The sequence below is a fragment of the Podarcis filfolensis genome (assembly GCF_964270895.1).
Source record: "Podarcis filfolensis genome assembly, chromosome: 2".
NCBI lineage: Eukaryota > Metazoa > Chordata > Lepidosauria > Squamata > Lacertidae > Podarcis > Podarcis filfolensis.
This window is the reverse complement of record NC_139605.1, coordinates 64,496,026-64,521,590: the sequence shown is the minus strand read 5'-3', so window position 1 is coordinate 64,521,590 and position 25,565 is coordinate 64,496,026. Positions and strand designations below refer to the sequence as shown.

Genomic DNA, 25,565 nt, shown 5'->3' with positions numbered 1-25,565 from the left:
TGGAAAGCTACATGTCATAAAGCAAACAAAAAAGAAATAGCCCAATACACCCAAAATACATATACAACAATATTCATGAGTGTATACAACTTACGCATTTTTCTAAATAGTCAGCATGCATTACTTTAAAAAGTTGTACAATTCTGCACAACAAATTATGTACAGTGTGCATTTTAGATAACACAACAAAGCCAGTGGGATGTTTAATCCACTGGCAGCAGATATTTTCTGTAAAAGCAATAAAAGGCACACTGAAATAGTTCAAGTGCAACATTAAGTGCATGGATCCATCTACATAAAGATAATGAATACAATCTTTTACAACTCTTAGGTTGCAATCCTATATATGCTTGACTAAGAGAAAGTCCCATTAAACTCAACAGGGCTTACCTCTAAGTAGACATGTATAGGACTGTACTGTTAGAAAACAAAACAAAATCAACTATGCTTCAGTATATAAAAAGTTCTGACTTCCTTCATGTGTTGATATATAGGATTAGTTCACTAGTCTTAGAGCGATGCTGAAGGAGCATAAATTGTTTTCAAACGTGAAAAAAAGAACAGAATAAAATTCCAAATTTGAGGGGGGAAATGATTTGTTGATATGTTTCATAAAACAATTTCTGCTTTAAAGGAACTGAAAGATTAAGTAAGGGATCCCAGGAAATAAAATCCTTGCTCATGTTCCTTAAAAAATTTGTATCTACATCTCTCTTAAGGGCTTTTTAGCTGTCTGCTTAGCTGCTATCAGGATAAGTATAGTCACCATAATTTCCAGTGCAATTCTTCTACTTGAATGCTAAGTTTAAAGAATATGGAATGGTAACACAACAAAATGCTGATTGACCCACTTGTACCTGCTTCCCACCGAGTACAAAAATGCCTTTAAGGAATCACCGTCTTGAAATAAAAGATGCTGGGTTTAAAAAACACAAACCAAGCATGTCCTCATGTTGTGAGCATATTAAGCTGCCCTATGCAGAGTCAGACCATTGGTTGTCCAGCTAGCAGATTAATAACCACTCTGACTGGTAGCAGCTCTCCAAGGTCTCAAGCAGAGGTATTTCCCAGCCCTGCTGGTTGGAATGCTTTAACTGAACCCGGAACCTGATGCGTGCAAGGCATGTGCCTCTGTAAGTAAGTTATGGCTCTTCAGAAGGCAGCAGGTAAAGGGGTAATTTGAAAGCAACCATAACCATGAAAAAATGTAGATAACTGAATGTATGGCGAGCCATACTTACCCTCCCCTTCTGTCTGCAGATGCATTGTTTTGAAATCAATGAGGGGAAAAGTGATAGGGCATGGTGCTAATAAATGAAAAAATGGCAAAAAATACTGAAGTGAACACATCGCACAGTTAGAACAAACCATACATAACATGTAGGAAGTACAGCACAAGGAAAGTCTTCCAACTGAGTGGGCCAGGTGTGAGCACTCCATTCCCAATGATGTGGGACAGTTGAAGGTGCCCAGCACCACTCAAGATTAGGCCCTTTATTAATTAAAAGCCTTTCCAGAAGGGTTGGATCAGAGGTGACAAACAAAAAGCCACATGCTTTCCCATGTTTTAGCAAAACACGTTTTTAAAGGAAGAGGATTTCCACACAAGACAGTTTTTGCTCATATTTTTAAAGACAGTAATAGCAATTCAAAATGCAGGGAAATAATTAAATTATTTGTGCACTCAAGACATGCATTTGTTTAATTAGAATGATAAATGTTAATACTAGTTGAAGCAGATTTTTTAATCACAACATACTAAGCAGACCTCACTCTGCAAACCAATGAAGTAGACCAGGATCCCACAGGCTTACACAGGAAATCCAACTAGTCTAACATAAAAAGTTTAGCATACTAGAATTCTAATTGATTTCGAGAGAACACAGAATGACCAGATTTAGTCCAGGGTCCAAAGGACCATGCAAGACCTTCCAAGAGCACAAAGTAGGTACAGAGTACAGCAGCAAACATAATAAGAAATCCTACTTGCCACGTGTTTTCTTCTAAAAGCAACCTGAGAAGCTGACATTCCTACCATAACAAAGGACTGTTGCTTTTAAAGCAGATATTGGGGCATAAAGTATACTTCTTATGCTTAGATTCAGGAAAAAAATGGGGATGGAAGCTATCACCTATGTAGGAAGTAATTCTATGTTGGGATTAATATTGGTACACATCCACACACTGGCTCAGCTACATGGTTTGGTATGTGTGCCTTCCTCCAATATTCCTGGCTTTCAGCATAAAGTTTCCCCTTACATCCAGACTAGCAAACAACCATTTGTGTTTGTTCTGCAAATTAGGATCAAACGCTAATTTATTGGACAAGTGCAAATCACAGTTTTCCATATGGTTTGCTGAAAACAATGAAGTCCTTAATTACTCTAAATGTATTTGGAGAAGGTAGATGAGGGAGTGCAAAAGTCAGACTCCTTCCAGGGTCATTCTCATAGTGCCAAATTGTGGCTTGGTGTTACATCTGATGCGATAGCATTCATACTTTTTATAATACAAAAAAAATAACCGAAGACTGAAAGTTTCATGTCTGTGTTCCTGGTGTCCAGGTATTCACCTTTCCCGTTCTATAAGAAACTCCCAACAATTTTTATTTACTCATTAGTGTAAAAAGAATAGCCCAAAATGCCTGATACGACACAAGAACACCAGGTTGATTTTTAAATTATACACAAAACAATATCTATACCTCAAATTGATACTAATATTGAGGTTAGTTGAATTACGAGTATTCAAATTTGTTATACAACAGGGCAGTACTTGCTTCATAAGTAAGCACTAACACTACATGCCATTGTATATCATTTAGAGCTGCACTTTGTGCCAAAGTTAAAAACTGTGGCTACGAAATCCCTGCTGGTTTGGTCATTATATGGCCTACATGCTCCTTTCTTGTAGAAAAGGAAAGAAGAGAGGTGTGAATACTGCTTGGCCAAGGCACTCAAGGCACCTCAGGAGCACAGCATTCAAGGAAGCTTTCACTCATTTCCCACACTATAGGAGGGCAAGGAGTATGGCCGCTCTGGTTGCTGCTTGGGCTCAGGTGTTCTAGGCACCTCATATGCACAGTGATCTGGGAAACTGCTCCCATTTCTGCTGCTGTGTTCAGGAGAGCTCAGGGTTGTGCTCAGGTCCTGCTTGTGGGCTGCACATAAGCACCTGGATGGCTACTGTGATTACAGGATGCTGAACTAGAAGGGCTTCTGGTCTGATCCAGCAGGACTTTTCTTATGTTCTTAGGCTCCATGGCAATAAATGATGGTGGGAAAGTGGTGGGGTGATTGCTGATTTGACCCTGTGAGCTTGGCACAGACAACCTTCAGTCTTTGTCCCAATCCTTGACCTGGAGAGGCATGAAGGATTCACTGCATAATTTCTAGGATGATCCCCGCCTACCTTGTAGCTTAAAGATTTAGTAGTGGATTCGCCAGAGGGTTACAGTATACTTGCCATGCCAGCTATATACGGAGTTCTATACAAGACAGATACTCTAAAAAGGTGACTCACTGGAAGCACACACATGTTGTACAGGAATGTTAAAAGCATATGAATACTTTTTAAGGGCTTGAATAAGCATTAGGTTGCTTTGCTTTCGGTTATGTTTAGGATAAACTGAGTGGCGGCCTCACCGTAACTCAATGTAACTATCAGTCTTGCCATCTATTTTCTCTTCACACTTATTCCAAACAGCTACTAGTTCATTTCTTAAAATGCTATGAAATCATCCAAAAATTAATGGAAAACAAATGCAAGCTTCTGAAAAGTTTCAGAATTACTCTGTTCTTCAAAAGTATCAAAGGATTCAGAATTACCTTCCCATCTGTCACCACCATTCACATTCTTCAAATCAAGATGTGGTACAGGGACACACAATGTTGCTTCGGGAGCATTGTTATTTCTGTTTTTCAGTTCTTCCAACTCATTTTTGACACTTGGATCACAAACTTTGCTAATAAAACCCTGTAAATAAACATCACAGTTATTCTAATCACTCTACAGTGGAGTTAACAAGTTTCAGTCTCCAGCAAAACAAACAAACAAACAAACAAAAACAAAAAAACCCTCTGAATTAATTTCACAGATCTATGAATGTGAATATAACTAAACATTATGGCAATGAACTCCACACACATAAGCAAACACTCTCTCCCCCCCCCCCCCATAAGCAACCACTCTGGCACAAAGGAAACACAAGACTCTTAGGGAGAGTGCACATTTAAGTAAACAAGCATGTTTAACATTAAGGCCTAGCTTTACAAGGAAAAATAAAGAAGCAATTTCTTACCAGAATCACGTGTGAAGTCATTTTGTCGCCATCATCAAATGATGTACAATCTTGCCTATAAACAGAGTCTTATTATTGTTTGAGCAGATTATTACTTCAAAGCATCTGTGAAGACAATTTATTCTTTTATACCACACATATAGGCTCAATTCAGACATCACACTAAACCATGGTTTGTGCCAATCATGATTCAGAACCCCAATGAACAGCTTCCAAACAATCAAGCAAACGATCATTTAGAGATACTTGTCTGCTTTCGTTTTTCATCTGCCCAACACTCTCATCTCTAGATGTAGTAGCCTTGGAAGGTGGATCAATAGCAGTAGCCACAGCTATTGTTCGTCAATTCAGAGGTCATGCGAAATCATAATTAGCAAAAACCATGGTTTGGAAACCCACTAAAAATGGCTTTCAGTTCTAGTTTGTCAACTGATTGCAAACCATGGTTTGTCAATTCAGACATCATGCGAAACCACAGTTAAACTTCCTTAACCATGATTTATCTGAATTGAGCCAGAATGTATAGCAGGAAATTGGCTAGAGGAGACATTTGGGGGTCAGAGCCACAAGACCTTCTGATACATTAATAACTGCAAGTACAAGAACTGAGTTAACAGAAAGGCAAAAGGTTGCTAGGCCAGATAATAGGCTTAAATTAAATTATTATTAACTTGACTGGCTTTCCCATTTCCCTACTCTAATAAAACAATTAATAATCACAAAAACCTGGACACCTAAGCAGTCCACATAAAATAGAAAATAAGGGTGCTGGTAGTATCAACACTGTTTTTAAAAGCAAATTACTTTAAAGTCTAAACTTGGATAAAATAAGTGCCAATTTTTCTCCATTGTTCTGACAACAAATAGAAGTACTCATGCCAGTCAAATCACTTCTGGATGATGACTCAATTTTAAATTTTTTTTTATCTGAACAAAAATTATTCAGCATTCACAAAGCTGATATTAGAAATGCAAACTGTCACATCCCCCCCAATACTCTCATTTATACTAAAATACATACTTATCTCCAACAGACTCTTTCGCGTCTTCTGTTCCATCACATGGCTGCAATAATATGCCTGCTTCCTATTTAGGAAAAAACACAGACTTCAGCATGATACTTCAGACTGAAACATCCACATCTTATTTTAAAAAAATAAAAATAAACCAAACTTAAGGTTTTATGTGTGGTCGACCCAAATATACATTCAGTCCCTTAACTTTGTACAAATGTGGTCAAACCACAATTTATTAGAAAACATTAATATAACACAAATAGACTGTTCATTTTTAGCCCTCTTCGTATATCTAGAAAACAGATTTTTTCATAAGGGGCTACTGACACATATTAATTGCAGATTTGAGGCCCAGAGATCTGAACAAAACAATAATGACAAACATGATGAGGACTTGTCCTCAGCTTATGTAAAATGACTCATCAGTTGGACACACTAAAAGGTACAATTAATCCTTGTTACTAAATAAAGCAGCGACAAGGATAAAATGAGATGCTTGCTGCTGGCAGCAAGCACTCATACTATGTAAAGCAACAACAGAGGAACACATACTTTTACTCATTAGTAACAATATCAGATTTATAGATGTGAATTTTACTGACAACACTTATTTATGCTATAATGCATTTTGAGCTCCCTAATCCTAATCCCAACTACATATAACAAATTGGAAACTGCTGAGAGTCATGAGCTATTTCTTTTTCAGAGGTGTAGCTAGAACTGCCAGTAGCCTAAACCAAACTTATCACAGCTTCTTCAGTCCCTGTTGACATTTTGAAAAGTGATTAAGGAATTCATACATCCTACCAAATTCAGCGCCAAGCAGCTGTCCAGATTGCTAATGCAGCCTCCCAACTGCACCCCTCAAATCCCTCCAAAGGGACTGAGCAGGCTTCAGGCTGTTTACATCTAAATGATCTTCCTCTTTTGACTCTTAATTTTATTTCTCTCCTTTTCCTCTGCTATGTCCCTTGTGTCAGTATCTAAACTTCAAGTCCCTTTTGGCAAGAACCTATCTTCTCCTTTGTGAGGTTTCATATACATTGATGACACAAAGACAACTCGATATAATTTGTTTCCCACTATTTTTGTGGGTTCTGGACTATCTATGTGGAACTTATGCCCAGTGCCGAGATCGTACATTGATTCAGTTTGTGAGTATTCCTTGTGAAGGTGCTAACTGTGCAATATGATGAGCTCAATTTAATAATATATGGGGGGGTCAAGAGAGAGCTTAAAGAATCTGGAGAGAAACATTCTGTTACGCAGAGCACTATTTGGGCTTTATTGTTTCAAACAAACCATACTTATAATTTACAAATTTGTTGAATTTGGATGACACAACAAGCTGTGGTTAAATAAAAAACAGAAGCCAAAGCTTCTCCTCTTCATGGTCATGTTGAAAGAGAGGGAGTGGGGTTGTGAGATCCCAAGGGAAGGCTACATTTGTTCCTGTCACAATAATTATGGTTGTCCAAATATTGTATAACCTTGATGTGGAAAATGAACTTTCAAATATTTCAAAATACAGTACATTTGCAACTATTTGGTACAAGAGTGCAATCATTTTGCCAACCACAGCGAAACAACACTACAGAACAAAGCTTCCAAATCCTATTTGCTTTTCACTTGCCTCAGTTTCCACCATTTTCTGCAACAAGTGAAAAGATGAAAAATATTTGTGAATATACACTGCAAATGAGCAAATGAAAGGAGCTGAGAAGCTTGTTTCATGCCAAGCTTCCATTTTTTGAAGTTCATGAAGTGTAGTGGAAATACACCGGAAGATCCATGGTATTTTGAGGAGACATGGTTGGCCTGGCACAATTAGTCCTTCATCTCATCATAGAGACTACCAGAGAACAGGCACTCTCTATTTCTCTTAGCCTCTAGGCTGGTAGCAGGTGATGTTATTGCTGAATCATGCTGACTTGTCTTCTTTCCCAGACTGAAGTGCTAATGTGGGGAGCATCCCCTGATTAGAGATAATACAGCTGTGGTACATCAAAAGGACCTCAGAGTTAATTTCATTGCTTAGCTGTTGGTTTGTCTGATGGCACATACCCAGACCATAAGACCCATGGTGCTAGGTCTGGATAGTTAAATAATCGCACCTCATGCCACGTGACTTAGGACAGATAGGATAAAAACCCTGAAGTTTGACCCAAGAGGTGAGCTTTGGCGCAAACCTGAAAGCCTTCATGACCCATCGACTAGCTTGGGGTCTCTCCGCTGCTGTATCTTTGGAGCTCTAAGCAGATGAATGGGGGTGTTATCTGCCTGCTTGTTTCGCCATTAACTCTTATGAATAAATTACCATAAATCTTAGAGTTCCTCACAACCCGTGTTTACTTCTGAAAACCCTGAAAAAGAAACCCCTTGCACTTGGCAAAGCATGAAGCTTGAAGTAAAATTTCCAAGAAATAAACTGGAGAAACTAGGGAAATAAAATTGAGTACTTCTACTGTACTGCTGCCGCAAGAACTTTGGTTAGTAGATGGGATATCAAAACTGCAAGTTACAAACAAAAACAAATAAAATAGCTTATTGGGATGGAGTTGAACAAAATATAGGTTCAGGACACCTACTTTTTCCAATGTTGCTAAAAAACATGTGCAGTATAGTTCTATGCACATTTACTAAGAAGCAAATTCCACAGAATATTGTGATATAAGATGCATAAAGCATACTTCTGTGCTACATTACCTGATAATTTTCCTTTTCCTCTGACACAGGCTGCATAACTTCATTGTCTAAATTAGTGCAATCCACAGCTTCAGAGCAGTCACCAAGATTCTCACCATCTTTAGTAATATTCTTTTCAGTATCATCCCTAATATCAAAACAAATATATATACACTTTTTTAAAAAAATGCTGCAATTATTAGAAGTTAAAAAATAATAATGCTGGGAAAATCCTGGGGTACAATTAGGTTAGAAGACGTTCACAAGTCAAACTGCTTTCAGAAAAGAAAAAAGGGGTTGTTTAAAGGAACATTGATATATCTAAATTGTCTCCTCTGGCACAATTCTTAATTTACTATAAGTTACAGGTAGTGCTTTTTTTCTTGAAAAATGTTTAGGGCTACTCTCATTTTGACTCAAGAAAATCACCATTTTATAGTTCAAATTGAGAAAAATAAATACAGTAAATGGACAAAAGTATGAACATTCACAAAATATTTAGGGGTATGCGTACCCCTGCATCCCCCCACAAAAAAGCACCGGTTACAGGTATCGCTCTTGGGGAAAACCTGTATTGCTCCTGTCAAGTACACGCACAGACACCAGATAATGGAATAGGCTTCCAGGGCTGCCTTCACACAGGAATCAAGGAAATTCAACTACTAAGTTCGGATCAGCAGTGGCAATACTTATAACACAGAGCTTAGTTACACAAAAGGCCAAAATATTGCTCTGCCATGTAACAGTTGTATTTTTATTTACTCACTTACCGCCAGTTTATATAACATGATGTTGCTATATAAAAAAATAGTAAAATATAACAGTAATATATAATCCAGTAGTAAAATGTCAGCTTACTGGTTGTTAGATCCTTCATCCCCCTTAATATTTGCTTCTTGGCACACCATTTGGTGGTGGTGTAAATTCTTGAGATCTTGATCTATGCTGCTCTGCAGATCAAAGAGATGTTGTTCCACAGCTGCTCTAATTGTTCTTTCCAAGATGCTTTTTTAAAAAAAGAAGTTATGTTTTAGTAGCAATCTAATTTATCCACATAGTATATTCTCATTTCCCAATTCTGTACCAAGCAGGCAGAGCACAAAAAAATAAAGCAGGCTTGAAAACAGGAGTGCTCAGCACTCATGTGCGTGCGAGCACGCACAGTCACATCTTTCAACTCACTATAATCAATTTACTTAAAACTGTATTGTATTAACTTTTTACAAGACTACTCATCTAAAGAGCTTGGGCAAGTAACAAACACAGCTATCAACTAGTAAATCCAAAATATATTCTCAACAGATTATTCATTAGATTGTCAAGAGGATATTTACCACCACATTGTGGTGTCATTTGGGTATTTTAAGTCATATGAAAACCTACTCTACTATACATTAAGAAGGTAGTATAACTCACATAACTAAGTCTCTTATGCATTAGATATCCAATATGTTGGTTTCTAGATTTCTGGCCGGCTGGGCTTTCTATAACGCATAGACTCCAGCTTAAGGTTCTATTGTTTCAGGACTTTCCTGATTAACACTGGTTAGGTTTCCTAACGCAGATGAGAGGTGGGTGTCAATTTTAATAGGGACATCTGCCTACTTATATGTTTTTTGTTCTAAAACTGTCTGCTATATCTGACCCAATAATGCTACTTGTAAAATTAGCAACTCAAGTTTACTCAAAATATGCCTGTTGCCACAAACCACCTTGGTCGTTGGGCTCAGGTGTTGTTATGTCATGAAATCTCTTGAGGGCTCATAGTAAAGGTATCAGCAACATAACAGTGCAGTTAGCATGGAACTGAATGGTCAATTAGGTATGAATAGGCAGTTAGCATGGAACTGAATGGTCAAATGTTTCGAAATGGGACATAGAGAGTCAACACTGGCAAAATAAGAGAAAACAGAGGCAAAAGTCCTCAGAAGTGAAGTAAAGAGGAGACACAGGATGGCACAGCTGAAGTTGGAAACCTAGGCTGAGAAATAAGCACATGAAGTATTATGGCATATAGAGGCTTAAAAGAAAAAGGTGCAATAGAGTAATAAAAAAGGAGGGTGGAGGGGAAAATAACTGAAAGGTTATGGACTGTTAGAAAAGGTAGTGAATAAGTAGGGTTATCTGGAGTATCAAGTAATATGGAGGGGGGATTTAATGTATGGACTTTAAGGAGCCATTCAATTCTTAGCTAGAGGTGTCTCTTTATACTGAATAAACTAATGCACAAACAGTGCCCTGCTTCCATAACAGAACACAGTCCAATTAAGAGTATTTTCGATTCCTTTGGGGAATTTATACTTACTCTGCAGAGGCTGGCAAGATGCTTAAGGGAGAGAGATGAGCACTGAAATGAAAGAGAAATAAAGGTCTCCCTTTGCCACGTAACATTTCAACATCAAACAGGGGTTCTGGATTAAACCTAATGGCATTTTTCAGAATTGTACATATTCTATCTTTAAAAAATATAAACCAGGTGTCACCAACCTTTTTGGGCCCATGGTCACATTTGGAGTGCACTAAGGTCATCACCCCCTCTGGCTGCTTCTCTGCCTCCCTCTCCCAGCCAGAAAGAAAGTGCACACTTTGCCATAGGGTTTGGGTAAAGGTCAGAATTAAAATGCATCCTTCTGAATTTGTCTGATTTTACACAGGGTCTACAGGTCCAGAGCTTGCCAGCACCACAAAAACATTTACAGAAGATACAGATCCTTGTGGATCTTCGTGGGTTTAACATAGGTTGACAACAGTGCTATCAAAACCTCACAGAACAAATCTATAGACAGAGAGCTGACCTATGATTTGATGGTCCTTAAGGGGTTCTCTTGTAAAAATTAAGAGGCTTAATTAAGAATGTAGAGTTTTGTTTGTTTTTCATTTTTAAGTAGACTGATATAAAGCAGACCTCCTAGACTAAGATAGCGATCGGAACATAATTATTCCTGGGATATTTATACCATGCTTTCCCCCCTGACTGGACTCAGTGATAGTTTTCTAGGCAAAATCTTAAATTGTGAAGGGAATATAAAATGGCATGAAGGGCCCAATCCATTTACTGCATGGTAGAAATATACAACAACGTCAACATCATCATCACAATCTTTTATACCTCATGCCTACATGGGGTGGGGGGAGAGGAGATATAGAGGCAGACTCAGCCTTTGGTGACTTGGGAGTTCCACAACAAACATGCAACTCAATCCCCTAATACAGGGGTTCTAAAAATGTGGCCTAATATATGGTGAGGTGAATTGATGCAACCGATTAAATGGTAGCAGGATACTGGATCAAAGTCATTAAGACTGTCCATATGGCAGCAATCCCAGCTAGGTCACTTAGGTATTAGCAATTCTAGCCAGGTCACATTCAGATCATTGGTCTCACAACTATTGTTATACTGGCTGGCCATGTGCCAGTATTTCTAGGGAGAGAAAGTTTTCATTGATGTAACCACAATTGTACTTCTAGTCCTCAAAATGATCTCTATAGTTAAGATTGCAATAAGGCAGGCATCCCCAAACTTGGCCCTCCAGCTGTTTTGGGACTACAACTCCCATCATCCCTGACCACTGATCCTGTTAGCTAGGGGTGATGGGAGTTGTAGTCCCAAAACAGCTGGAGGGCCAAGTTTGGGGGTGCCTGCAATAAGGCATCATCTGATGCCTCTCAAAGGAGATGAGCTGCTACTTGTCAGAAGGTTCAGTGACCAAGGACCCCACCCCCAGCTTACAAACAAATACTGTAAAAAAAAAAAGCATTCCAATGTCGAGTCACTTTAATTCCCTTGGCATAATAGGGTCCACGTTTTGTAACCCTGTCTCATGTTTAACCATTGTGTCCATGCTATAATAAATAATTCCAGTCACTACCTTCCACACATTCACCTACCCGTGGTTTTACTTTGGTTTTATTTTAAGGCTGGTTTTGTTTGTGGTCTACGCATATTGTCATCAGATCCTGTTTGATAACACTATTTTGCAGAATTTTGTATAAACTTTCTTTTAAAATTAATTTTTTTAAAAAAAGAAGTCGGTGTGTTAGCCACACTTACTGTCTTCATTCACTATACAAAGAATGAATTTGTTTTTTGAGGGTGCGCTCTTATGTAACCACAACAGTATCATCCACATGAGAGGGAGGTAGGCTCAGGGCAACCCCAAAGACGTGCAGAAAAATAAAAGATCTTTAAAAAAGAACTTAAGAGGGGGGGGTATCAAAAACAGCCCAACAAGAATGAAAATCTAGTGAGAATGGATTGGTAATTGATTGCTGTCGGAAGTGGGGGGCATGGCATGGGTGAAGGGCACTCTATGGTGCAAGATTTTGTCGCAGGTCACACTTGTTAGGTTGTGCTACCTAGCAGTGACGGGAGGCAGAATCTTAAAAAATGGCATTTTGCCATATTTACGATTTAAGTCCAGAGGGAGCTTGGACATGGGACAATTTTGCTGGATTCAGCCCTTGACTATTGGTGGAGGGGGTATGTTACCAGAGGACTTGAAGAGCATATCTTAGCTGTTGTGTCTTTAATAACTGAGATAATTAGTAAAATTCAGGAGTGTAATACATAAATGTTTATAGCTTAGGTTCCATCTCTCCCTGCACCTCCTAACTATAAATCCTATGAATGTTTTCTTATGCAGAAGTCAGTCCCACTGAATTTAATAGAGCTTACTTTCATGTAGGTATACAAAAAAACTGCTGCCTTAGTTTGTGGAATAGCTGCAACTTAAGAAGCATTATAACTTAAATGAAAAGGAAGGTGGAAAATATGCTGTTAACAAAGATATTAATACTCTTAAAAATGCAACTCTTTGGGACATTATGGGATCTATAAAGGATGGATCCAGAATGTAAAAAATCTGGTTTTACCATGAATCCTGAATATAGGATAGATAAGGGGGGGGGGTACACAGATATAGCTTTTCCAAAGTTTGTGGGCAGAAAGCTTCACTGAACTTGAAAACCCAAATCTGAAATGCTGGCACATACCAGAATAGTTAAGATGGCAAAAGTCCTTCACTTTTGTAATAAAAATTTATTAGCCAGGGAAATTAAAAGTGTGTATATTATGCACTAGATGGATGCGGGTGGCACTGTGGGTTAAACCACTGAGCCTAGGGCTTGCCAATCGGAAGGTCGGCAGTTCAAATCCCCGCGACGGGGTGAGCTCCTGTTGTTCGGTCCCTGCTTCTGCCAACCTAGCAGTTTGAAAGCACATCAAAGTGCAAGTAGATAAATAGGTACCGCTCCGGTGGGAAGGTAAACAGCATTTCTGTGCGCTGCTCTGGTTCACCAGAAGTGGCTTTGTCATGCTGGCCACATGACCCAGAAACTGACTGCGGACAAACGCCGGCTCCCTCGGCCTGTAAAGCGAGATGAGCGCCACAACCCCAGAGTCGTCCGCGACTGGACCTAACAATCAGGGGTCCCTTTACCTATATTATGCACTAAAACCCACACTTCCACAACATTTGTTGTTTTCAACCAGAAAAGGTGAAAGTTAAATATTTAAACTTTTAATAAAAGGGGAGAAGGCTGAAACCTCAGTGTACTGCTCTCTCTAAGCCACTAGAAACCAGATTTTCACAAGGGCTTGTAAAAGGCAGCAATTCTGAATGTTCTCTTCCAATCTCTCCAAGCTGGAGTGTTTAGAAAGCTGATAGGACAAAAATAATTGGTGATTACCTTCAAGATTTTGAGAGGGGTGGCAAAGGGAGGCTTAAAGTCTTAGCAGGAAAGTATACAGTTCTTTAGGGGAAAGCTGTGGTCAGCCCTAAGCATATGACAGTGCACAATGGGGCTCACCCAGGGATTACTATATGAAAGCATTATCAAGTCAGTAACTTAACAGCAACTACCTAATCAGCTCTTTGCAGTATTTATATTGGAACAAATAATATGGATCATTTTCTACTCCATTCCCAACAAAGTGGCTGGAAATATTGGTGGCTGCTCCTTCTTCCCAATTTATAACATATCAGTGTGTTATGTATAAAGTATTTCTTACACATGGTAAGATACTTACAATTTCTCCATATTTGGGGTGGGGGTGGGGCAAGAGGAGGGAGATCCTGAGCTTGTTATTTGCTTTAAAAAACTATTTCTAAAATAAATTATTTGTGTTCTATTCCCTGGAGTTTGTACAAGTTATTGTTATTGTGACTAAAGCCATCAAACTCAGTGTTTTTGTTTCACATCACAATACTACTCTGTACTACTAATCTTGTTACTAAGCTAACCTATTCTGCTTTTGCTAACCAGCTGTTTATTTCAGAACTGGTACATTTAGAGTAGCTAATATAACATTTCATTTTTTGTACATTTAATATGAAAAAACCCTTAACCACAAAATGCTTTAGTTTAATGCCATTTTTTCTCTCAGCTGATTACACTGTATGCTTAGTTACAACCAATGATATTAGTAACTGATGAGCTACAGGACAGTAATTCCTGATAGCAAAATGTGAGGGAAATTAAAAGTAAGAAATTATAAATGAAAAACAATTAAAAATATGCTCCAGCCAACATTAAACAGTATGCCATTTATTAAGTAGATTACTATATAGCATATTTCAAATGCTATATATACTACAACTTTCGTTTAAGCCAAAAATTCCAAGAAGCACAGAGAAAACAAAAGGGGAATTATAATGAAGAACAATCCTTATTTGTAGGAATTCAAATTTGGGTTCTGAAACATCAAATCACAATAGGCATGCTGCTAGACTAATCAACACCAGAACCAAAATATTCTACAATTTTCCTCTTCCTATTACATTTTCTTCTCTCTCACCCCCCAACACCTCTACTTATGCAATGCAGTGAAGATTCTCAGAAAAACAAGTGTATTGAAACAGCACTATTTCAAAGACTAAGGAATCCTATTACTAGTTCAAAGTCCCTCTAATCAGTTTAGCAGGATTTGATAAGATGCTACGCAGCACATAAATGTATTATGCATCCTATCAGTGCCCCTCCAAACATTTGTATTTCAAACAGCAGCATCATTTGGGTTGACTGCTGATGAAGAATGACGCAGCAAGATAGCAGCATAAACATTTTAAGGGCAAAGCACTTTGGATTTTCTTAAGCACTGTCATTTTTAGTAACAAAAATAAGCAATTAAGAAAATATTCACAAGCTTACTTTATATAGCTTATTATTACATGCAAATTGTTTTATAGTGCAGTGTATGCCTTCAAAAATATTTGTGTTTAGCTTCTAAAAAGTTAAGTCAGTCTTATCAAACTATCATTTTAAGTTGATTTACCTGTGCAGTAGAACTTTGTAAGCCATTCTGATTATTTTTGCTATTCCAAATGAGCATTTCATGTAAAAACACTTCATTTGAAAAACTATACAGTATGGCAATCTCTGCTGACTATCCATTCTGCTTGCTTGATCTCAATAGCTGCCTGTAAGATGGCACTATTGGAGTGCTGCACTAAGCCCTGCAGTCTACATAGAAATAGACTGCAACATGAGGTCACTACTGACAATAAGCTGCCCAATCAACATTTTAGCTCTAGTATGCTTTTCCTTCTATTACCTCTTGGTGCAAGATGGTGGATCATAAGGACTTTTGACCAGATTAGCACCCACTTCCTCAGTATGATCGACACATTGAAAAGAAACTAGAGAATATTCAGAGGAAATAATATGATATGGGATATATATATGAACCAATAGATAAAAAGAAAAAAGAAAAACCCTGAGTGGAGTTATACTAATTTCAGCTTTTCTCCACCATGTTTATTAAAGAGTCCTTGATGATATAGCTGCAAAGAATAATGGGAGAACTAACAATATGCTCAAATTGCAAGAGAGCTAGCTGAAGTAGTTAACAGGAGAAAAGTTCTTAAAAGTAAGCAGCAGTGGGCTATGAAACATGTTTATCACAACAAATACTCCAGCTGTTTTAGAGGAGGATGAGCACCTGTTCAGAATTATTTAGGTACAGGAAATGCTGTCCATGCAGGATTTATATTATATTAAGGTATACAGAATTCTTCTGGAACACGAGAATTCAGATTCCCCTTTTGTTAAAGCATTTAACGGTATCAATGAAAAAGTGATTATCTAACTCAATCATAATTTTTACATTACACAAAATTATTCAGGCTGGAAAACTAAGCTTTCAGAGAAAGGGAGACCGTGAGCCACAGCCAAAAGCAGCAATACAAATGTCAAAATAAAGACCACAAAAAGCCTCCACCTTCAACTTCACAATGGAATGCTTATTCTGAAATCAATCACAGCATAATTATTATAGAAAGTGGATAGTTATGCAATTTTGCAGGTTTTTATCATACCTTACTCACATCATTACTAAAAAAACTGCTACAGCAATGCGCTTCAAAAAGTAATGACCAGACTACAACTGGCATCAGGACTAGGTCTCAGGTTTGTATGCTCCCTCTTCTCCTTGCTCAGATTCCCTGACTTGGTTCGAGACAACACTCCATAGCCTTCCTGACTTAAATATACTGTATATGCAAACCAAACTTGGTCCACAAGCCTCTTCTGAAAAACAGTTTGAAGTGATTTTTAAACCTGAATTTGTCCATTTTAATTTTTTTTAGTCATTACAGTTGTAAAAAACTTGTGTTCAGAAAATTTTCTGAAAAAGGTTTGTGACATAGTTACTCTCTGGAGGAAGCAGGCCCCGTTTAGCAGGCTAGACACTCAATACACACTTGCCACTGCAGCAACTGCTTGATTTTCTAAGGACACAAGGCCCATACAATGGCTCCAATACTGGAAAAGAAGCAAGGACTAGATATGAAACAGGAATATGGGTTGTAACAATACAGGAGGAAGATGTGGGGGGGAAGCAAGTATTATGGAAATGGTATAAAGCTAGAGAGGATTAGTTGTGTGGGATACTACGTAACAATCATATGATGAAATCCAGTAGGTTTGGCATTATTTTGACCTCATCTTAAATTTATGCATTATTTCCAGTATTTTATTTCCTTAAAATAAAACAAAAAAACTTCTCTTTTACCATGAAGCCCCACTACATGCAAATTGGAACTTCACAAAATTCTATTTTCATTCAGATGGAGTTTCTACATCTTGTACTTGTGTTCACTCAGTCAGTAAAATCCATGTTCATTATAATATTCTTTTTCTTCCAGAATATATAATGTCCATTTCCACTCAAATAGTTTTTAAAAATATATAGAACATAATACAGACAGGAGGGAGGTCTAGGCACATGTCTACTCCTAACTTAAATCAATATAATATAGAATGGCTAAATGAACTAGGCCTGCTGAATTCTTCGGTACTGATTGAACCAAAAGCACAACAAAATGTGAAACATAAACAGCTATATTAAAGTAGTCAGGAAGCAGCACATAACCTAGGGATGGTGTCCATACTAGGAACCTTCATACCTTGTTGATGCTGAAACGCTACACGACTCCAAGATGCTCTCCATCATTTCTTGGGGCTCCATCTCCTGCCTGTATTCTGGGTCCTCCATGTTTTCTTCTTCTTCTTCTGGCAGTTCTTCAGACTGTTCAAGCTTTATATCTTCTTCATCCAGCAGATCATTTATCTTTAAAAACACACACCAAGTGAGAACATGATTTCTTAGAAAGACAGATTATTAAATTCCAAAAGTGTGAGAAGTGTGCTCTAAAAATAAAGTTGCTTAAGCGTTTTTAGCAGGCATTTTCTGATTCAGATCTCAGCACCAACATAGAAAACAAGGCCAGCCACTAGATATATTTTCTAAACAAACATTTTCCACTATAGCCATATCACCTACTGTCATATGAGGTAGTTTCAATCAGCTAAGATATTCAATTTTAAACTATTGTACAGCTAGAAAAAAAGCACTAACTCCCCATTATGGGATTAAGGCCACTCGGACATGTAACCCATTGGATAGCCATGTTCTCAGGCAGTAGTCTTTCTACCTACCCCATTTTTAACTGGCAATGCCAGTGATTTAATGAAAAGTGGTTTCAGAGCCAAAACTACACTTGTGCAGGCAACCGAACAGTGCTTGGCTTGGCTTGGCTTGGCTGGCTAAAGCAACCCTATATAAAAACTCACCTAAGATTTACTTGTTGCCACATCACTGTAGGAGACAAATTCAATTCCTCATTTATTACAAAATAACTCTAGTCCTTAGTTAGATTGAAACATCAAATAATTTTGTTTGTTCAACTCCATTCTCCAGGGTGCATGGGCAAGAATAAAGGGCAAGAAAAAACTGCAGATAGGTGGAGTTTACATTGATGAACATGCTGTAGAAGTTCTAAAAAGAGGCCCTAACATCAAAGCACAAGCGTAGTTTTAGCTCTGAATACCCCGTCTTTAGAATCTAGATTACTGCACTAATATTTTAACTTTCCCAAAGAAATAACTTTGTTTTCTCAAGTCTAAGCCATAATAAACATGATTACAAATTCTTAACAATACACAACAGAGGTAGTCAACATGGTGCCCTCCAGATTTTGTACTACTGCCCTAGGCATACCTAACCATCAGCTATGCTAGTTGGAGCTGATGGGACTTGGAAGTCCAACAATATTTGAAGGGCACCAAAAATTTGCTTCACAGGGTCAAGTGACTCTAGTGAATACAATACCTAGCGGAACACATATCCCTTCCCTAGAACTTTAACTTGTGTCACAGTCTGGAGAAGATTAGAAATAGGAGTCTTTACCAAGCAGCAGCCAACCAACAATTTCTTCCAAGTTCTCTACAAATGTCAGAGGATCTGGGGGAGGGGGAGGTTTGGCTGCAACCTCATATAAACTGCTGACTGGTAAACCAAACCACTGTAAGCAGACTCTTAACTATAATCTATTATGAAGTTTCTCTAGGCTTTTTAAATAGCAAAGTCTTTTATTAACATGAAGCTGTACACAATTCTTACCTGCTCGGTTACTGAACTTAAATCATTAGATGAAAAATCTTCCTCTTCATTTTCAAAGAGTTCATCATAATTCTCTAACAGTCCCGCCATTATTCTGCTAACAAGTTCTTGCTCCTTCAGATCCTCCACATCTGTGTAAATGCTGACAAGAAAGGCCAAAACTAAATTTATGATTTCTGAAACTAATTCCTCAAAGGTTATTAATATGTTCCTACAAGGGGCTTTGGGGTGGAGATCCTCAAGGACATAAAGGAACTGTCTGTGCACATACTGAAACTGTACATCCTTCATTGCTGGCCACTTAATTGTTTAATTAATTTTGTATACTGCCCTCTACCCACAGGTCTCAGGGCGGTTCACAATATAAAAACACAAAACACACAATAAAAATAAAAACAAAAATAAGCCCAACCCATAGGAAAGGCCAGGCGGAGTCTGCACTGTTGGGTGCCGCTGCCTAAAGACACCCACACCCACCACCATGTTAGCCCTCCTCAAGGAAAATGCTGGGCAGGGAAGCTTTTGGGCAACACTGTCTGAAGGTTTAACAGCTCCTGTTTGACAAAGCCTTTAATACCTTTGACACACAGCAGCTGTACAATCCCTACCTTCCTCCCAACTTTGGAGCTGGCACTGCTTAAATAATACCTGCCCAACTCTTCAGCTTCAAAGTTGGAAGGCTGGCCACATGTCAAGCTCACCAGAAGGCGGCATCACAGTTGCTGTGGCATACTGAGTAAATATGTTGAGCATCCAATGCAAGATGAGGAACTACGCATAGAAGCACAAATGGTGGTAGGTCCAATAAGTGGAAGCAAACATCATAATCTTGGGATGGCAACCACAAATAAAATTAAGTTTTTGGGAATTTAATTTGATTTGATCGTACAGGAGAAAATTCAGCTTCTTATAGCTTGATATAATTATCCACTTCACAGCACATGCAGGCAGGATTAATACTATAAATATTAAATGGACTAAAGATCAAGCAAACAGTTGTTAAATTAGGATAATTTTTTTTTAAAATACTAGAATTCAGGAAGATACTGGAAACATTCAACTTTGGTTTAATCATTTTCAATGGTATTTTATGTTGTTACAGCAGCAAGGAATAAAAAAAATACTGCATTCAAGGAAAACAAGCTTACTGAAGAGTGATAGCAGCTAAAGTTAGAACAAAAATGCATGTTTACTGCAAAGTCACATTCAAAGTAGCCAACATGTTCACATTATCTAACTTACTGAAAGATATCAGGACCAAAAACTGCAGCTAGAGAACTTGCAGACCAAATCTCTTCATGATGCGTTGCTACATTAGCTAAAAATCTACACAGAAACTTTAACAAACTGTAATTAAGAGGCGGAAGCTGCTGCAAGAGAAACCTCAACTTTCTTCCAAATTCATCTTCATTAAAATCTGTAAAATGTGACAGAAGTATTGTTAATGAATGCTAATATGACTTTCAACATTTAACAAGACAAATTTAACTTCAGTAGTACAAATGTGTAACCAATGTGATAAAAAGTTCCACTTGATTCATTGGAAATGTTCAGGTTTTTGTTTTTTAAAAGGTTCAAAACTTGAGCAGTATTCAGCACTTACAAGTTTCATATTAAGAGCACATTTCCCCTCGTTTTGTACTTTTTCCTTTCCCAATCAATTTGATATTTTAGTAAGCCCCTAGGCATTCCTGCACTGCTAGCCACCTATTCCTTGTGAAATTCCAGCATTATTCTTTGACGCAGTTCACAGTAAGACAAACCTATGGCATAGTGCAAATGAGCAGGTTCTTGAACAGATCAACGAGGATTTTCTGCTTCTCAAGACCACCTCATGCTGTATGCCAAGCCATGGTTTGGCTTAGCACTACGTCCAACACCAAGCTCAATCCAGATAAGCCGCAAACTGTAGTCAAGGTTTGCTCTATGGCTTACTGCTTGTGATTTATCAGGGCAGGGGGAGAATAAACCACAAACATGGGTTCAGGGATAACACTAAGACAAACCATGGCTTAGATCGTAACAGCAGGACCAGAAGAGCAGCAAAGCAGTCACAAACATCTCTCTGGGAGCCCAGATAGTTCATTTGTGCATTTGTGGTAAGTCATAGTTTAGGTTAGCATTATGAATGAACTGCGTTTGCTGAACTGTAGTTCTGATGGAGTGTTCCAATAACCACTCTAGGTCCTGGGCAAAATAGAATCTAGAATGACAAACCTGGATATCTAGTCTTTTTCTTAATGTCTTAAACATTTCTTTAATTTTATCTAATAAATTTGGTGGCTTTTTGTAAATGTCAACGATCCAGTTTGAATGAACACAGAAGCTATGCACCAAGGGAGAGGGATGTACCAATCATACTCGCTGAACATCTCCATCTTGCCTCCAGGCCTGCCATGACATTTTTGTGTACTGAGTGAATTTAAAATCAACACACACACAACCGAACTACATGGCTGTTAACCTACATAAAGCCCAGAAATCAACTACATGACTCAGAGTTATGGATGATGGATTATACGTCATGCTATAGCAAATATTCTGTTTGCACATTGATTAACTGGTAAGCCAGAGGCGGAACAAATGCATGCTGGTAATCTGGTTCTGCTCCCTGACCACATGTAGCTTCTACGTTCATCCAAACCAGATCAAATTTCCCAATTATCTTCATATAAATGTGGGGTTTCATACAGAAGAAACCCACAGCCACCCTAAAGTTTTGATATGATTATTTCTTGAAGCTATTCAGTCCTTAAAAGAATTCCAATACCTTGAGAAAGTTGTATCAAATGCATATGTAGAGTGCTAGGAATAACTGGTTCTGGTAGTGCTTGAAGAAAAAATCTAAGAAGACTAATAGCTGAAGGTACATCCGCTTCTTTAACCAGATCCACATCTTCTCCATTGTCGTATCTTTGCCGAAGCCACTCCACTGTTTCTGCATTTCCATTGACTTGAAAAAGTCCTTCTTGCTCTAGACCTCCTGAAGTTAGAATGAAAATACAAAATTCAGTACAACTGCTTATTTCAAAAGGTGCCTATCTTACAGCATTAAGCGTGATCCTGTGTGAAAGACAGAAAATATTTTTAAAAATAAAACTTACTGTAATGCTCCCCAGTCAATTACACTATTGATGTATGATATCTGATATAGCTATAACCCCCATATTAATTGATTAATCACTTCCATAATATCATGAAGTTCCACATACGGTGCAGAGAAAGGGGAATGCTCAGGAGAGCCTTTCAAGCCCTTTCCTAGCTCAACAGCTGCACAACTGCAGTGTTGCCAGTTGGGTCTTACTATCTGGTAGTTGATATCACCACTCACCCATTCACTCTTGCAGCCCAGATGGGAGGGGATTTGGGCTGTGCCAAAGCAATTACTTTTACAGAGGCTCTAAGCCAGTGCACCCTGCACTCCTTGATCTGACCTGTTCACAACCTGATGGGGCAAGCAGAGCTAACTTTGAGCTGTGTTATCTTACTCTGGAGATCAAAGCAGCTTGCTCATTTCCCCGTCAGACAGCCTCATCTTCCTAAGGCACAGGAACTCTGAGACCAATGCACCTTGTATTTCACAGGCAGTTCCCTCAGAGTATAAAGGCAGCTCATTCTCCCAAAGTCTTTCCCACAGATGGAAAAACATGCTTGTCTCTTAGGACTCTGATTCTAAACTTTCAGTAGCATAAATTCCATGAAAGCATAAACTTTCAGAAGCATAAATTCCAAGTGTTTAGACACATGGGGATTCTAGAATCCTGAAGGTGGCAAACATTATTAGAAATAAAAGGTAGGAAAAGACAGGAAGAACGTCAAAACAGAATACAAAATAAATCAGAGCACTTTGGCTCTAAAACTGACTAATCCCAGCCTATTCACTACAATATAGTCATTCTGGTCTACTCACAAGTAAGGGGGATGGTCTGCTTCCTGGTAGTATGGGGGACCCAGTCTAGACCCTGATGGTAGGAGGGTCACAAGCTGCAAGAGCAGCTCAGCTGTTAAAGACTCTATCCCTCCCTTTGGAGGGAATGACAGATTAGTCAAGTGGGTCATATCTCCCAGGTAGATAAGCATTTGCATAGAACTGACAGGAAATATGTAACAGGATGGTTTAGAGAAACAAAGCGGGAAGACCAATGTCTGTCTTCACTCTGCTGACTGTACTTCAAGTCTTATTTACAGATGTGAGCAGCTTCTTATGGATTGGCCAGTTTTCAGATCCCACTTGGGAAAACTAGATTAGCGTCTATAATTATATTTGCAGTGCTTTATTATTACCTCATTTCTTGTGTGACCTATGAATGGGGGAAGGGCTGTAGCTCAGTGGTGCAGTACATGCTTCACATACAAAAGATACTTGGTTCAATCCCTGGCAGCTCCAGGAAGGGCTAGGAAAGCTTCCCTATCTGAAACCCTGAACAACCACTGCCTGTCAGTGCAGGCAATACTGGGTTGGTCAGCAATTCCAAATTAGCTAAGTACTGCAGACTCCCTGTTTTTCAAAAGCCAAGCAATGGCCCCCCTACTTTTGGGTGGGTTACCTGGACTCCCTGGGGTCTGAGAAACACCAATTGGGATCCACTGGGCTAGATGGACCAATCCAGTATGAAGAAGCTTCATAGATTCCTGGAGTCCCTCCAAACAAAAACTGATAAAAAGAGATGGCACCAGCCACCACCTCAAGATGCACTTTGATGTCAGTGAAAAGGTGTTTTTAAATGGATCAAACAGGGCTGCAGGACAGGGTATGATACCGTTCACTTTCATAAAGTATAATGATGGAAATCTAAGTTCATAAACTCACAGCAAGTTTACAAATGAAAAATATTGATAGTTCCAGACTTTAAGTCTGTAGTTAAGACACAGCATGATGATACATACCATGTTCCTCAATATAGTCCACAACATGGCGGACTATGAATGGAACTTCACTGCCTGGCTGTCCTTCCTGCTGGAGTTCATCGAGTGGAATTCCAAATATTTTGTTAGTGAGAACAGAGTTGCAGTTACTCAAAGAAGGGGAGGAGCTCTTCCTCATATCTTTATGCAGCCCAATATCAAAGCTGTCTTTCTGTAAAATACAGTTGCCTTGCATTGAACTCCAACATTAAATACCGATTCACACATAAAAATACATCAGTTAATGAATAAACTTTAATCAGAAACTAGAACCCCAGCTATGAATCCCACACAAACTATCTTCCTTAAAAAAAAAAAAAAAAAGATTTACTCTAAGCCCAGAATGTGATAAAACTGAAACAGAATAACCACACAATGATTTTAGTTCCTGCAAAACAAAGATATATAAAACTGGCAACAATAGCTGCTAGAATTATTGCAAATAATAAGCAGATTTAATCACATGTAGTGAGCCTGCTAAAAGCCCCAAAATGCTGAAATACAATAGAAACTGACATTTTTTTTATTAAAAAAAGTGTCACTTCAATGGATCGACTTTTTGTCAACTTAATTATGTGCCAATTGTACTATACTGTATCCATTGGTTACTACCAGACTAGTTTACACCAGGCATTAGAAATGCATATTACTCCTAAACAAGAGCAGCTGAAGAGATTGCGGAAAATTTGGCTTGGCCAAAATAAACCAAACTTTAAACTATGGTTCTAATAATTTCTTAAAAGAAAAAGAAAGTTGAGAAAACCTACCTCAGAGCACTTACACACCTACGTTTACAAAATATTTTCTACGCCAGCTACCCTTACTGACCAAGCATTCTTTTGTCATTTATGGCTGCTTGAGGTTATGGCAGAAGATCAGCCTGTAGTTCCTCATTGAAGAAGAGCAGAACTCGATCAGTACCTCAGCTGTTAATCTGGAAAACAAAAAGAAGCATTTAAGTACTCTAAATTTTGTGATTATTTAAAGAGCAATGTATAGAGGCTGGGGCAGGGGGAGAAGAAGAGTCCATGGCAGAGCTACCGCCATTTCCCATGGCCTGCGTCGCTCAATGCAACAAGGGCAAAAGGTGGAGAGCAGGTGTCTCATTCCGTAATTTCTTTCTCCCCTCCCATTGACCACAAATTTAATTATTTCATTCCATCATGAATCACCTCCTGAGATACAATTTGAAGCAATTTAAAAATAAAAATACCAACAAAAACAATTATAATTTCATACATAAACAATTGAAAGACTTAACTACACCACCTTCAGGATTCGGATATTTTTAGGGTGTATCAGAGGAACAAGGGAGGCTGAGGTTCTGTGGATCCACAGTCTGTGTCTGACAGGTCCAGTCTCCCCACCCCCGACAGAGCACAAGTGCTTTCCACCAAACAGGGATCACACAACAGGCCTTCCTCACCGCTGACAGAGTAACAATTCAGCTGCATCCAATGGCCCCAAGACACCCTCCTAGAGAGCATACAGGTTGCTTCAATATTTTATTTTTAAATGCCTCGGAACAAAGTTTAAAAAATGTGAATACTAGATCGTATTATGTGTTTGACTATCAGAAATTAGGTGATTTAATAGTCTGATCAAACCTCCAGACAGACTGATCTGCAAGCACAATTCTCACAAAATTTCCATTCAGTCCACCCCAATTTCACTCCAAGGTAAATAATGTAGACATGCTGCTGCTGTGGCATTGTAACAAATGCATAAGTTCTTGTACTCATGCAGACAATGACCTGTT

The 25,565-nt window shown here is 38.5% G+C and overlaps 1 protein-coding gene across 14 annotated transcripts in view; it reads right to left on the bottom strand.

Annotated features, from left to right (window-relative positions):
• Positions 1-25,565, bottom strand: part of FAM13B (family with sequence similarity 13 member B) — a 56,328-nt gene that overhangs the window by 16,647 nt on the left and 14,116 nt on the right. For 3 of the 14 annotated variants that reach the window (XM_083593008.1, XM_083593014.1, XM_083593015.1), the window contains 13 exons: positions 24,635-24,740; positions 23,789-23,978; positions 21,672-21,884; positions 20,144-20,318; positions 18,902-19,043; positions 17,406-17,569; positions 10,307-10,348; positions 8,860-9,006; positions 8,023-8,149; positions 5,322-5,386; positions 4,301-4,355; positions 3,828-3,975; positions 1,242-1,307 (listed from right to left, as the gene is read on the bottom strand). In XM_083593008.1, coding sequence (XP_083449134.1) covers positions 1,242-1,307; positions 3,828-3,975; positions 4,301-4,355; positions 5,322-5,386; positions 8,023-8,149; positions 8,860-9,006; positions 10,307-10,348; positions 17,406-17,569; positions 18,902-19,043; positions 20,144-20,318; positions 21,672-21,884; positions 23,789-23,978; positions 24,635-24,652 — 1,552 coding nt within the window. In that variant the 5' untranslated portion in view covers positions 24,653-24,740. Of the gene's footprint in view, positions 1-1,241; positions 1,308-3,827; positions 3,976-4,300; positions 4,356-5,321; positions 5,387-8,022; positions 8,150-8,859; positions 9,007-10,306; positions 10,349-17,405; positions 17,570-18,901; positions 19,044-20,143; positions 20,319-21,671; positions 21,885-23,788; positions 23,979-24,573; positions 24,741-25,565 lie in introns of all 14 variants that reach the window. The other 11 variants (XM_083593011.1, XM_083593010.1, XM_083593012.1 and 8 more) reach the window with 7 other exon arrangements.